The sequence below is a fragment of the Ascaphus truei genome, unplaced genomic scaffold (assembly GCF_040206685.1).
Source record: "Ascaphus truei isolate aAscTru1 unplaced genomic scaffold, aAscTru1.hap1 HAP1_SCAFFOLD_587, whole genome shotgun sequence".
Taxonomy (NCBI): Eukaryota; Metazoa; Chordata; class Amphibia; order Anura; family Ascaphidae; genus Ascaphus; species Ascaphus truei.
This window is the reverse complement of record NW_027456919.1, coordinates 55,001-69,976: the sequence shown is the minus strand read 5'-3', so window position 1 is coordinate 69,976 and position 14,976 is coordinate 55,001. Positions and strand designations below refer to the sequence as shown.

Genomic DNA, 14,976 nt, shown 5'->3' with positions numbered 1-14,976 from the left:
GGAGACCAGGCCCAATACACATTTATATTTAAGGGATCAGTCACAAGGCAAAACAGGCAGTAAAATAAATTGCGGTTTATTCGGACAAGACCTCGGAAATACACAGAAATACAAGATAGAGAGAACATACACACTTACGGGGGTCTGGGGAAGAGATCTACCCTTTCCTAGTTGCAAGGCGCCTGTTCAGCAAAGGCTTACCTTGATAGGACCTTGGGCTCCTGGACCGAAATCCAGCCTGCTGGCCAGGCCTCCCCATGCTTCCAGGTGTGAATAGCTCTTTCACAGAAGCAAATGGAGAGAGGCCTGCCAGAGGCTGCTTGTCTTCAGATCTCCAACAGGAAAAAGAGAGAGAGATGCTTAGACTGCACGCTCTTATATAGGCTGAAATCCTATCTAAATCATTGAGGGGTGTAATAGCCAATTAAAGCAGGGATTGAAATTACGCATTCACTGATAGGAGGGATAAATTCAAAACTTGCCAATAGAAACCTTGCTTATCAGTTCTGACATCCAGAGCCGTTTTTTCCCTGGCTCCGCTGTGTCTACCAACAGACATCCTAATCTGAACATCCTGCTCACCAAATGGTTTCCCCCTCTCTGAACTATGGAATCTATGCAAACTAGCTAGCATCTTCCATATGCCTGGGCTTTCTGTATAGAACCTTATACAGTAGTAAACATTAAAACACAATATAAAGTACACTTCCTTACAGAATATACTCTGGGGAACCTTATACTTATAAGGGAAATAAATTGGGGAGATTTGGGCTTGGAAACCCTTTCTGAGCTGGGGCATTGAAATGCTAATTCACATGTAATTCACACTGCCTTTTGTCACCAACCTGGGTTTAAATCACAGGACAAACATAATACATTGCAGTTTTAAAACACAGAGAACCAACATTTGGACACAAGAGCTGACACTCTCAGCCCATACCATATGGTTTCAGGGGCAGCCAGCCGGGCTCCCCCTTTATTAAGGAAGGCCGACACAGCCTATCGTCACACATGTGCGCAGATCGCCATCTTGGTCACTTACTATTCTAAGCCCCCTGCAGGGTCAATGCCCGAATGTCTGGGGAAGGTGACAACTGGCCAGGATAGCTTGCCTTCATCCCAGGATGCTAGCACTTAGCTATCCTGCCCATCTGGCTGCTCACACCTATGACACAAGTGTTACTTTGATCTATGGGATTCCAGGAGACGACCTGGCACCAAAGCCTGGGGTGGCCAGGAGTTCCCCTTTGACCCCGAGATGAGAAGACCCTGCCTTATGTTACATGTTTAAAATAAAACATATTTTCCTAAAACACTGCTGCTTAATAAAATATACTTCTATACGCGCTTCTGTTACACTATGTTACCGCCTTTTGGTGTATTGAGATAGAGTGTAAGCTAACCTGCTTCCTTTACACTGGCCTGTATCCCTTACACACTGCAAGGCAACACATGCACATCACATGTGCAATACACGGGTTCAAGGGCTAACACTCTAAGACCCAAAAACACAGTTCAGGGGCAACCAAGTGGGTTTAACCTTTATTAGTGAGCCTGGTGACCCCCTCACCGTCACTTGGAGGCTGTGGGTTTGGGGATGCTGTGGGTGAGGGGTTGAGGGGGCTTATGGGTAAGCGCAGGGTGCGTTGGAGGGGCATTAATCTCGGGATATGTACCCGTGTCGGTCTCCTTAGGTCTGGATCTGAACACTGCTCTGGGAGATCTGGTGCTTTATAACTTCACATCAAACACCTGGGAGAACAGAACGTACCGCCCCGCCCCGGTATGTAACTACTCCCCTCCCCCCACCCCCAAATACCACCCACCCCGGTATGTAACTACTCCCCTTCTCCCCAAATACCACCCACCCCGGTATGTAACTAATCCCCCCAAATACCACTCTGCCCCCCCATATACCCCCCGTCCCCCCCAAATACCACCCTGCCCCGGTATGTAACTACCCCCCAAATAACACCCCTCCCCCCAAATACCCCCCTGCCCCCCCAAATACCACCCTGCCCCAGTATGTAACTACTCCCCAAACACCCCTCGCCCCCCAAATACCTCCCTGCTCTGGTATGTAACTACCCCCACCCTAAATACCATCCCATTCCGGTATGTAACAACCCCACCAAATACCCCCCCCCCCTCTAAATAGCACCCCGCCCCAGTATGTGACTACCCCCTTAATACAATGAGGTTTATTTTGGATAAAACCTCGGAAACACACAAGAATACAAAATACAAAAATATACACATTTATGGGGGTCTAGGGAATGAGATCTACCTTTCCTAGGTGCAGGGACCCACTTCAAATGGGTTTACCCTGTCCGCTTCTCTGCTTTAGTATATCATAGTGATGCACACAGCAGCCACTCTGACATGAACCTCCACCTGGTCACAGTTCAACTCCACACTCCTTCCCTGTGTGTGTCTCAGATGGTCTTCACTCTCCTTCCCAGAGATGAACTTCAGATGGACTGATCAGCAGTATTCCTTATATACACCTGGCTATCCTTTAACTTGAGCAAGGCAGCCAGCCAAGAGAAACCGTGCCTGGGGCTCAGACCTGATAACTGATTCATTTAACTAATCCCCCTACCTTTGTTCTGATCTATTTCTATGAAGAGCTTCAACTGAGTGAATTACTTAGTCTTTCTCCATAGAAATGACAGTAATTGTGGAATATCTAATTTGCTTTCTTGCATGTTAATTCCATCACCACAAAATACTAACTGTTGTATCTAACTGCTGTATCTAATCTGGGAGGTATTGCTAGCACACGCATAAATACAGACATAAGGTAATTATGTAAAAGACAGGATTTAGAATTACAGCTAGCCCAAATCACATCACAGAACAATGTTGATTCACTGGGGGATTGCATTTACAGGGAATACAGAATACATTCCCTGTTCTCCCCCAGATATTAAATTACATTTGGCTGAAATAAGACTTACAGAGCTGGCCAAATTACATGGATTTAGTCGTAAATAGCTGGGATTTCTCTTTATTAGGTCCCCTAGCTACACTACCGTCGTCACCCCCCCCCCCCCAAATGCCACCCCGCTTCCCCAAATACCACCCGCCCAGGTATGTAACTACCCCCCCAAATACCACCCCGCTCCGGTATGTAACAACCCCCCTCAAATACCCCCCCCGCCCTTCCATATACCGCCCTGGTATGTAACTACCCCTGTCCCCCCAAATAGCTCCCTGACCTGGTATGTGACTACCCCTTTCTCCAAATACCGCACCAGTATGTAACTACCCCCCACCCTCCCAAATTCCACCCCGCCCTGGTATATAACTATCCCCCACCAAATACCACCCTGCCCTCCCAAATACCACCCCTCCTTGGACCACTTATGTCTCTCACTCGTGGTTCCGTGGTCTCTCCCCCGCAGGCTCCGCGGCACTCCCACGTGGCGGTGGAGTGGAACGGGACGCTGGTTTTGTTTGGGGGGGAGTTGTCTGGGGGGGCCTTGACAGGGGATGTCTGGGTGTTCCTGCCGGTGGAGGAACGCTGGATGGAGCTGACCCCCTACAGCGACCTCCACCCCCCACCTCTGGCCAACCACGCAGCAGCCATTGTGGATCACTATCTGTACGTGTTCGGAGGTGAGTGGAGGGGGAGTCCTGAGGCGGCCCCCCGGGGTTGTGGGAGTCCTGGGGCGGCCCCAATATCCCTCACCCTGCCCACCGATATTTCAATATCTCAACCTCACTTCCTGATACCCCTCACCCTGCCCACCCATATCTCTCACCCTCACTTCCTGATACCCCTCACCCTGCCCACCTATATCTCTCACCCTCACTGCCTGATACCCCTCACCCTGCCCACCCATATCTCTCACCCTCACTTCCTGATACCCCTCACCCTCACTTCCTGATACCCCTCACCCTGCCCACCCATATCTCTCACCCTCACTTCCTGATACCCCTCACCCTGCCCGCCCATATCTCTCACCCTCACTTCCTGATACCCCTCACCCTGCCCACCCATATCTCTCACCCTCACTTCCTGATACCCCTCACCCTGCCCACCCATATCTCTCACCCTCACTTCCTGATACCCCTCACCCTGCCCACCCATATCTCTCACCCTCACTTCCTGATACCCCTCACCCTGCCCACCCATATCTCTCACCCTCACTTCCTGATACCCCTCACCCTGCCCACCCATATCTCTCACTCTCACTTCCTGATATCCCTCACCCTGCCCGCCCATATCTCTCACCCTCACTTCCTGATACCCCTCACCCTGCCCGCCCATATCTCTCACCCTCACTTCCTGATACCCCTCACCCTGCCCGCCCATATCTCTCACCCTCACTTCCTGATACCCCTCACCCTGCCCGCCGATATCTCTCACCCTCACTTCCTGATACCCCTCAACCTGCCCACCCATATCTCTCACCCTCACTTCCTGATACCCCTCACCCTGCCCACCTATATCTCTCACCCTCACTTCCTGATATCCCTCACCCTGCCCGCCCATATCTCTCACCCTCACTTCCTGATACCCCTCACCCTGCCCGCCCATATCTCTCACCCTCACTTCCTGATACCCCTCACCCTGCCCGCCCATATCTCTCACCCTCACTTCCTGATACCCCTCACCCTGCCCGCCGATATCTCTCACCCTCACTTCCTGATACCCCTCAACCTGCCCACCCATATCTCTCACCCTCACTTCCTGATACCCCTCACCCTGCCCACCTATATCTCTCACCCTCACTTCCTGATACCCCTCACCCTACCCACCGATATCTCTCACCCTCACTTCCTGATACCCCTCACCCTGCCCACCCATATCTCTCACCCTCACTTCCTGATACCCCTCACCCTGCCCACCCATATCTCTCACCCTCACTTCCTGATACACCTCACCCTGCCCACTCATATCTCTCACCCTCACTTCCTGATACCCCTCACCCTGCCCACCCATATCTCTCACCCTCACTTCCTGATACCCCTCACCCTGCCCACCCATATCTCTCACCCTCACTTCCTGATACCCCTCACCCTGCCCACCCATATCTCTCACCCTCACTTCCTGATACCCCTCACCCTGCCCACCCATATCTCTCACTTTCACTTCCTGATACCCCTCACCCTGCCCACCCATATCTATCACCCTCACTTCCTGATACCCCTCACCCTGCCCACCCATATCTCTCACCCTAACTTCCTGATACCCCTCACCCTGCCCACCCATATCTCTCACCCTCACTTCCTGATACCCCTCACCCTGCCCACCCATATCTCTGACCCTCACTTCCTGATACCCCTCACCCTGCCCACCCATATCTCTCACCCCCACTTCCTGATACCCCTCACCCTGCCCACCCATATCTCTCACCCTCACTTCCTGATACCCCTCACCCTGCCCACCCATATCTCTCACCCTCACTTCCTGATACCCCTCACCCTGCTCACCCATATCTCTCACCCTCACTTCCTGATACCCCTCACCCTGCCCACCCATATCTCTCACCCTCACTTCCTGATACCCCTCACCCTGCCCACCCATATCTCTCACCCTCACTTCCTGATACCCCTCACCCTGCCCACCCATATCTCTCACCCTCACTTCCTGATACCCCTCACCCTGCCCACCCATATCTCTCACCCTCACTTCCTGATACCCCTCACCCTGCCCACCCATATCTCTCACCCTCACTTCCTTATACCCCTCACCCTGCCCACCCATATCTCTCACCCTCACTTCCTGATACCCCTCACCCTGCCCACCCATATCTCTCACCCTCACTTCCTGATACCCCTCACCCTGCCCACCCATATCTCTCACCCTCACTTCCTGATACCCCTCACCCTGCCCACCCATATCTCTCACCCTCACTTCCTGATACCCCTCACCCTGCCCACCCATATCTCTCACCCTCACTTCCTGATACCCCTCACCCTGCCCACCCATATCTCTCACCCTCACTTCCTGATACCCCTCACCCTGCCCACCCATATCTCTCACCCTCACTTCCTGATACCCCTCACCCTGCCCACCCATATCTCTCACCCTCACTTCCTGATACCCCTCACCCTGCCCACCCATATCTCTCACCCTCACTTCCTGATACCCCTCACCCTGCCCACCCATATCTCTCACCCTCACTTCCTGATACCCCTCACCCTGCCCACCCATATCTCTCACCCTCACTTCCTGATACCCCTCACCCTGCCCACCCATATCTCTCACCCTCACTTCCTGATACCCCTCACCCTGCCCACCCATATCTCTCACCCTCACTTCCTGATACCCCTCACCCTGCCCACCCATATCTCTCACCCTCACTTCCTGATACCCCTCACCCTGCCCACCCATATCTCTCACCCTCACTTCCTGATACCCCTCACCCTGCCCATCCATATCTCTCACCCTCACTTCCTGATACCCTTCACCCTGCCCACCCATATCTCTCACCCTCACTTCCTGATACCCCTCACCCTGCCCACCCATATCTCTCACCCTCACTTCCTGATACCATATCTCTCACCCTCACTTCCTGATACCCCTCACCCTGCCCGCCCATATCTCTCACCCTCACTTCCTGATACCCCTCACCCTGCCCGCCCATATCTCTCACCCTCACTTCCTGATACCCCTCACCCTGCCCGCCCATATCTCTCACCCTCACTTCCTGATACCCCTCACCCTGCCCGCCCATATCTCTCACCCTCACTTCCTGATACCCCTCACCCTGCCCACCGATATCTCTCACCCTCACTTCCTGATACCCCTCACCCTGCCCACCGATATCTCTCACCCTCACTTCCTGATACCCCTCACCCTGCCCACCCATATCTCTCACCCTCACTTCCTGATACCCCTCACTCTGCCCACCCATATCTCTCACCCTCACTTCCTGATACCCCTCACCCTGCCCGCCCATATCTCTCATCCTCACTTCCTGATACCCCTCACCCTGCCCGCCCATATCTCTCACCCTCACTTCCTGATACCCCTCACCCTGCCCGCCCATATCTCTCACCCTCACTTCCTGATACCCCTCACCCTGCCAGCCCATATCTCTCACCCTCACTTCCTGATACCCCTCACCCTGCCCGCCCATATCTCTCACCCTCACTTCCTGATACCCCTCACCCTGCCCACCCATATCTCTCACCCTCACTTCCTGATACCCCTCACCCTGCCCACCTATATCTCTCCCCCTCACTTCCTGATACCCCTCACCCTGCCCGCCCATATCTCTCCCCCTCACTTCCTGATACCCCTCACCCTGCCCGCCCATATCTCTCCCCCTCACTTCCTGATACCCCTCACCCTGCCCGCCCATATCTCTCACCCTCACTTCCTGATACCCCTCACCCTGCCCACCCATATCTCTCCCCCTCACTTCCTGATACCCTTCACCCTGCCCACCCATATCTCTCCCCCTCACTTCCTGATACCCCTCACCCTGCCCACCCATATCTCTCCCCCTCACTTCCTGATACCCCTCACCCTGCCCACCCATATCTCTCCCCCTCACTTCCTGATACCCCTCACCCTGCCCACCCATATCTCTCCCCCTCACTTCCTGATACCCCTCACCCTGCCCACCCATATCTCTCACCCTCACTTCCTGATACCCCTCACCCTGCCCACCCATATCTCTCCCCCTCACTTCCTGATACCCCTCACCCTGCCCACCCATATCTCTCACCCTCACTTCCTGTTACCCCTCACCCTGCCCACCCATATCTCTCCCCCTCACTTCCTGATACCCCTCACCCTGCCCACCCATATCTCTCACCCTCACTTCCTGATACCCCTCACCCTGCCCGTCCATATCTCTCACCCTCACTTCCTGATACCCCTCACCCTGCCCGTCCATATCTCTCACCCTCACTTCCTGATACCCCTCACCCTGCCCGTCCATATCTCTCACCCTCACTTCCTGATACCCCTCACCCTGCCCGTCCATATCTCTCACCCTCACTTCCTGATACCCCTCACCCTGCCCGCCCATATCTCTCACCCTCACTTCCTGATACCCCTCACCCTGCCCGCCCATATCTCTCACCCTCACTTCCTGATACCCCTCACCCTGCCCGCCCATATCTCTCCCCCTCACTTCCTGATACCCCTCACCCTGCCCGCCCATATCTCTCACCCTCACTTTCTGATACCCCTCACCCTGCCCGCCCATATCTCTCACCCTCACTTCCTGATACCCCTCACCCTGCCCACCCATATCTCTCACCCTCACTTCCTGATACCCCTCACCCTGCCCACCCATATCTCTCACCCTCACTTCCTGATACCCCTCACCCTGCCCACCCTTATCTCTCCCCCTCACTTCCTGATACCCCTCACCCTGCCCACCCATATCTCTCCCCCTCACTTCCTGATACCCCTCACCCTGCCCACCCATATCTCTCCCCCTCACTTCCTGATACCCCTCACCCTGCCCACCCATATCTCTCACCCTCACTTCCTGATACCCCTCACCCTGCCCGCCCATATCTCTCACCCTCACTTCCTGATACCCCTCACCCTGCCCGCCCATATCTCTCACCCTCACTTCCTGATACCCCTCACCCTGCCCGCCCATATCTCTCACCCTCACTTCCTGATACCCCTCACCCTGCCCGCCGATATCTCTCACCCTCACTTCCTGATACCCCTCACCCTGCCCGCCCATATCTCTCACCCTCACTTCCTGATACCCCTCACCCTGCCCGCCGATATCTCTCACCCTCACTTCCTGATACCCCTCACCCTGCCCACCCATATCTCTCCCCCTCACTTCCTGATACCCCTCACCCTGCCCACCCATATCTCTCCCCCTCACTTCCTGATACCCCTCACCCTGCCCGCCGATATCTCTCACCCTCACTTCCTGATACCCCTCACCCTGCCCACCCATATCTCTCACCCTCACTTCCTGATACCCCTCACCCTGCCCACCCATATCTCTCCCCCTCACTTCCTGATACCCCTCACCCTGCCCACCCATATCTCTCCCCCTCACTTCCTGATACCCCTCACCCTGCCCGCCGATATCTCTCACCCTCACTTCCTGATACCCCTCACCCTGCCCACCCATATCTCTCACCCTCACTTCCTGATACCCCTCACCCTGCCCACCCATATCTCTCACCCTCACTTCCTGATACCCCTCACCCTGCCCGCCGATATCTCTCACCCTCACTTCCTGATACCCCTCACCCTGCCCACCCATATCTCTCCCCCTACCTTCCTGATACCCCTCACCCTGCCCACCGATACCCCGATAACATGCAGGACTTGTGAGGCTTGAAATTTTGTGCATAAAGACCTCTCCCTGTCGCCTCCCCTCTCCCCCTTATGGCTCCTGCCCCTCTTGCCCCTTCCCCCTCTTGGCCTCCCCCCCTCCCCCTCATGCCCTCTCCTCATGCCCCCCTCTTGATCTCCTTCATCCCCCTTCTTGGCTTCCCCCTGTCCCCCTCTTGATCTCCTTCCCCCCCTCCCCCTCTTGATCTCCCCCCGTCCCCCTCTTGATCTCCCCACGTCCCTCTCTTGATCTCCTTCCCCCCCTCCCCCTCTTGATCTCCTTCCCCCCCCTCTCTTGATCTCCTTCCCCCCCTCCCCCTCTTGATCTCCCCCCGTCCCCCTCTTGATCTCCTTCCCCCCTCCCCCTCTTGATCTCCTTCCCCCCCCTCCCCCTCTTGATCTCCTCCCCCCCTCCCCCTCTTGATCTCCTCCCCCCCTCCCCCTCTTGATCTCCTTCCCCCCTCCCCCTCTTGATCTCCTTTCCCCCCTCCCCCTCTTGATCTCCTTCCCCCCCTCCCCCTCTTGATCTCCTTCCCCCCCTCCCCCTCTTGATCTCCTTCCCCCCCTCTTGATCTCCTCCCCCCCTTGGTCTCCTTCCCCCCCCTCCCCCTCTTGATCTTCCCCCCCTCTCCCCTCTTGATCTCCTTCCCCCCCTCCCCCTCTTGATCTCCTTCCCCCCTCCCCCTCTTGATCTCCTTCCCCCCATCCCCCTCTTGATCTCCTTCCCCCCCATCCCCCTCTTGATCTCCTTCCCCCCTCCCCCTCTTGATCTCCTTCCCCCCCTCTCCCCTCTTGATCTCCTTCCCCCCTCTCCCCTCTTGATCTCCTTCCCTGCCTCCCCCTCTTGATCTCCTTCCCCCCTCTCCCCTCTTGATCTCCTTCCCCCCTCCCCTCTTGATCTCCTTCCCTGCCTCCCCCTCTTGATCTCCTTCCCCCCCTCCCCCTCCTGATCTCCTTCCCCCCCTCCCCCTCTTGATCTCCTGCCCCCCACTCTCCCTTCTTGGTCTCTCCCTCCCCCTCCCCCTCTTAATCTCCTTCCCCCCTCCCCCTCTTGATCTCCTTCCCCCCCTCTCCCCTCTTGATCTCCTTCCCCCCCTCTCCCCTCTTGATCACCCCCCTCCGCCTCTTGATCTCCCCCTCCCCCTCTTGATCTCCCCCCGCCCCCCTCCCCCCCTTGGTCTCTCACCCCCCCTCCGTGTGCTCCCCCTGCAGGCCGGACCTCTCGGGATATCTTCTCCTCTCGGATGTTCCGCTTGGACCTTCTCTCCTGGGAGTGGGAGACGGTCCCTCCCGGGGGGGGGAAGCCCCCCGCTGCCGCCGGCCACTCCATGGTGTTCCACGCCGCGTCGCGCGCCCTGCTCGTCTATGGGGGGCACCGACCCTCCACCGCACGGTAATGCCACGGAACGTGGTCTCCTGGTTCCGCCCTGCTGTGCCTGAGCTATGTCATAATAATATTTCCAACAGCTCCGACCCGCAGAGCTTACAATCTAATTGTCATGCCTGAGGGACGGGGAGATAAAGGGACTTAACCACGGGCGCAAAGAGCGGGTACCCGCTTTCCAGATTCACCCACTTCAAAGACAGTAACATTACTTCCCATGGGGAATATTTAGCAGCAGCTGAACCCCGCGTCCCCTTCTCCCCCGCGTCCCCTTCTCCCCCGCGTCCCCTTCTCCCCCGCGTCCTCTTCGCCCCCGCGTCCCCTTTTCCCCCGCGTCCCCTTCTCCCCCGCGTCCCCTTTTCCCCCGCGTCCTCTTCGCCCCCGCGTCCCCTTCGCCCCCGCACGCCTGCATACCCTGCCCTGACGCGCCCCCGCAAGCCCTCACCAGCGCCTGCGTACCCTGCCCTGACGCGCCCCCTCACCAGCGCTTGCGTACCCTGCCCTGACGCGCCCCCTCATCAGCGCCTGCGTACCCTGCCCTGACGCGCCCCCTCACCAGCGCACCCTGCCCTGACGCGCCCTCACCAGCGCCTGCGTACCCTGCCCTGACGCGCCCTCACCAGCGCCTGCGTACCCTGCCCTGACGCGCCCCCGCGCCCCCTCACCAGCGCCTGCGTACCCTGCCCTGACGCGCCCTCACCAGCGCCTGCGTACCCTGCCCTGACGCGCCCCCGCGCCCCCTCACCAGCGCCTGCGTACCCTGCCCTCCCGCGCCCCCTCACTAGCGCGTGCGTACCCTGCCCTGACGCGCCCCCTCACCAGCGCCTGCGTACCCTGCCCTGACGCGCCCCCTCACCAGCGCCTGCGTACCCTGCCCTGACGCTCCCCCGCGCCCCCTCACCAGCGCCTGCGTACCCTGCCCTTACGCGCCCCCTCACCAGCGCCTGCGTACCCTGCCCTGACGCGCCCTCACCAGCGCCTGCGTACCCTGCCCTGACGCCTCGTGTGTCCTCACCAGCGCCTGCGTACCCTGCCCTGACGCGCCCCCTCACCAGCGCCTGCGTACCCTGCCCTGACGCGCCCCTCACCAGCGCCTGCGTACCCTGCCCTGACGCGCCCCCTCACCAACGCCTGCGTACCCTGCCCTGACGCTCCCCCGCGCACCCTCACCAGCGCCTGCGTACCCTGCCCTGACGCTCCTCCGCGCGCCCTCACCAACGCCTGCATACCCTGCCCTGACGCGCCCCCGCGCCCCCTCACCAGCGCCTGCGTACCCTGCCCTGACGCGCCCTCACCAGCGCCTGCGTACCCTGCCCTGACGCGCCCTCACCAGCGCCTGCGTACCCTGCCCTGACGCGCCCCCGCGCCCCCTCACCAGCGCCTGCGTACCCTGCCCTGACGCGCCCCCGCGCCCCCTCACCAGCGCCTACGTACCCTGCCCTGACGCGCCCTCACCAGCGCCTGCGTACCCTGCCCTGACGCGCCCCCGCGCCCCCTCACCAGCGCCTGCGTACCCTGCCCTCCCGCGCCCCCTCACTAGCGCCTGCGTACCCTGCCCTGACGCGCCCCCGCACGCCTGCGTACCCTGCCCTGACGCGCCCCCTAACCAGCGCCTGCGTACCCTGCCCTGACGCCTCGTGTGTCCTCCCCCCGAACAGGTTCAGCATGCGTGTAAATACTACGGATATGTTCCATGTGGATCTGAATTACTGGACCACGCTGAGGCCACGAGATGGGAGCCGTGGGCCACGTGAGAGAGCGTTCCACAGTGCCACGGTGATTGGGAACTATATGGTGATATACGGTGAGAGCCACGCTGAACACTGGGATAGAACAACACCAGCGGACAGGGCAAGGGCATGTGGGGTCATTCTGTCCAGTGTCTGGTCTTGTGCCCCGGCCCTGCGTTTCGTGTCTCGGCCCCGCGTTTCGCGTCTCGGCCCCGCGTTTCGCGTCTCGGCCCCGCGTTTCGCGTCTCGGCCCCGCGTTTCGCGTCTCGGCCCCGCGTTTCGCGTCTCGGCCCCGCGTTTCGCGTCTCGGCCCCGCGTTTCGCGTCTCGGCCCCGCGTTTCGCGCCCCGGCCCCGCGTTTCGCGCCCCGGCCCCGCGTTTCGCGTCTCGGCCCTGGGTTTCGCATCTCGGCCCTGGGTTTCGCGCCTCGGCCCTGGGTGTGGCGCCTCGGCCCTGGGTTTGGCGCCTCGGCTCTAGGTTTGGTGCTTCTCCAGCCTGACCGTATGGCTTCTGTCTGTCTCTTCTCATGGGGGAACTCTCCTCAGGGGGGAACTCTCCTCAGGGGGGAACTCTCCTCACGGGGGAACTCTCCTCACGGGGGAACTCTCCTCACGGGGGAACTCTCCTCAAGGGGGAACTCTCCTCACGGGGGAACTCTCCTCACGGGGGAACACTGCTCAGGGGGGAACTCTGCTCAGGGGGGAACTCTGCTCAGGGGGGAATTCTGCTCACGGGGGAACTCTGCTCACGGGGGAACTCTGCTCACGGGGGAACTCTGCTCACGGGGGAACTCTGTTCACGGGGAACTCTGCTCATGGGGGAACTCTGCTCATGGGGGAACTCTGCTCATGGGGGAACTCTGCTCATGGGGGAACTCTGCTCATGGGGGAACTCTGCTCATGGGGGAACTCTGCTCATGGGGGAACTCTCCTCATGGGGGAACTCTCCTCATGGGGGAACTCTGAGGGAACTCTTCTCATGGGGGGTCTCTTCTCATGGGGGAACTCTCTTCATGGGGGAACTCTGAGGGAACTCTCCTCAGGGGGGGAACTCTCCTCAGGGGGGAACTCTCCTCAGGGGGGAACTCTCCTCAGGGGGGAACTCTTCTCAGGGGGGGAACTCTTCTCAGGGGGGGAACTCTTCTCAGGGGGGGGTCGCTTCTCGTGGGGGGTCTCTTCTCGTGGGGGAACTCCTCATTGGGTAACTCTCCTCATTGGGTAACTCTCCTCATTGGGTAACTCTCCTCATGGGGGAACTCTCCTCATGGGGGAACTCTGAGGGAACTCTCCTCAGGGGGGGAACTCTCCTCAGGGGGGAACTCTCCTCAGGGGGGAACTCTCCTCAGGGGGGAACTCTCCTCAGGGGGGAACTCTTCTCAGGGGGGGAACTCTTCTCAGGGGGGGGTCGCTTCTCGTGGGGGGTCTCTTCTCGTGGGGGAACTCCTCATTGGGTAACTCTCCTCATTGGGTAACTCTCCTCATGGGGGAACTCTCCTCATGGGGGAACTCTGAGGGAACTCTCCTCGGGGGGAACTCTCCTCAGGGGGGAACTCTCCTCAGGGGGGAACTCTCCTCAGGGGGGAACTCTTCTCATGGGGGGTCTCTTCTCGTGGGGGGTCTCTTCCCGTGGGGGAACTCCTCATTGGGGAATTCTCCTCATGGGGAAACTCTCCTCATGGGGGAACTCTCCTCATGGGGGAACTCTCCTCATGGGGGAACTCTCCTCATGGGGGAAGTCTCCTCATGGGGGAAGTCTCCTCATGGGGGAAGTCTCCTCATGGGGGAAGTCTCCTCATGGGGGAAGTCTCCTCATGGGGGAAGTCTCCTCGTGGGGGAAGTCTCCTCGTGGAGGAAGTCTCCTCGTGGAGGAAGTCTCCTCGTGGGGGAAACTCTGTTCATGGGGGAACTCTGTTCATGGGGGAACTCTGTTCATGGGGGAACTCTGTTCATGGGGGAACTCTGTTCATGGGGGAACTCTGTTCATGGGGGAACTCTTCTCATGGGGGAACTCTTCTCATGGTGGTCTCTTCTCCTGGGGGTCTCACAGGGGGGAACCTGCACATTCACTACCAGGAGGAGAAATGTTACGATGAGGAAATCTTCTTCTACCATCTTGGCTGCCACCAATGGGTCCCCAGCAAGATCCTGAGCCAGATCCTACCACCCCACCAGGGTAAGAGACTGCCCCCCCACGCACACGGCCAAGGGACAAGCTCCCTAACCCCACCATGCTTGGTAAGAGACATGCTGGTTTGGGAGGGCAGTGATATAATGGGGGGAATTGACATGATCTTCTCCCCCCGTAGGGCGGCAGGCTTTGGGCGGGGGGCGGTACTCTCACGTGGCCGCCCTGATGAAGGACAGTGTACTGCTTGTGGCCGGAGGGTATAGCGGCTTCCCCCGCGGTGACCTTCTTGCCTTCAAGGTGCCAATATCAGTGTACCAGACCCCAGTGCAGGATGTGAGTATAGTGTGTGTGTGTGTGTGTGTGTGTGTGTGTGTGTGTGTGCGTGTGTACCAGATCCCAGTGCAGGATGTGAGTATAGTGTGCGTGTGTGTGTGTGTGTACCAGACCCCAGTGCAG

At 58.5% G+C, this 14,976-nt stretch overlaps 1 protein-coding gene across 1 annotated transcript in view; it reads left to right on the top strand.

Moving 5' to 3' along the window:
• LOC142485398 (multiple epidermal growth factor-like domains protein 8) overlaps nt 1-14,976 on the top strand; it is a 111,521-nt gene that overhangs the window by 61,560 nt on the left and 34,985 nt on the right. The window contains exons 6-11 of the mRNA XM_075584416.1: nt 1,695-1,783; nt 3,408-3,621; nt 10,493-10,673; nt 12,323-12,468; nt 14,440-14,565; nt 14,699-14,853. Coding sequence (XP_075440531.1) covers nt 1,695-1,783; nt 3,408-3,621; nt 10,493-10,673; nt 12,323-12,468; nt 14,440-14,565; nt 14,699-14,853 — 911 coding nt within the window. The remainder of the gene's footprint in view (nt 1-1,694; nt 1,784-3,407; nt 3,622-10,492; nt 10,674-12,322; nt 12,469-14,439; nt 14,566-14,698; nt 14,854-14,976) is intronic.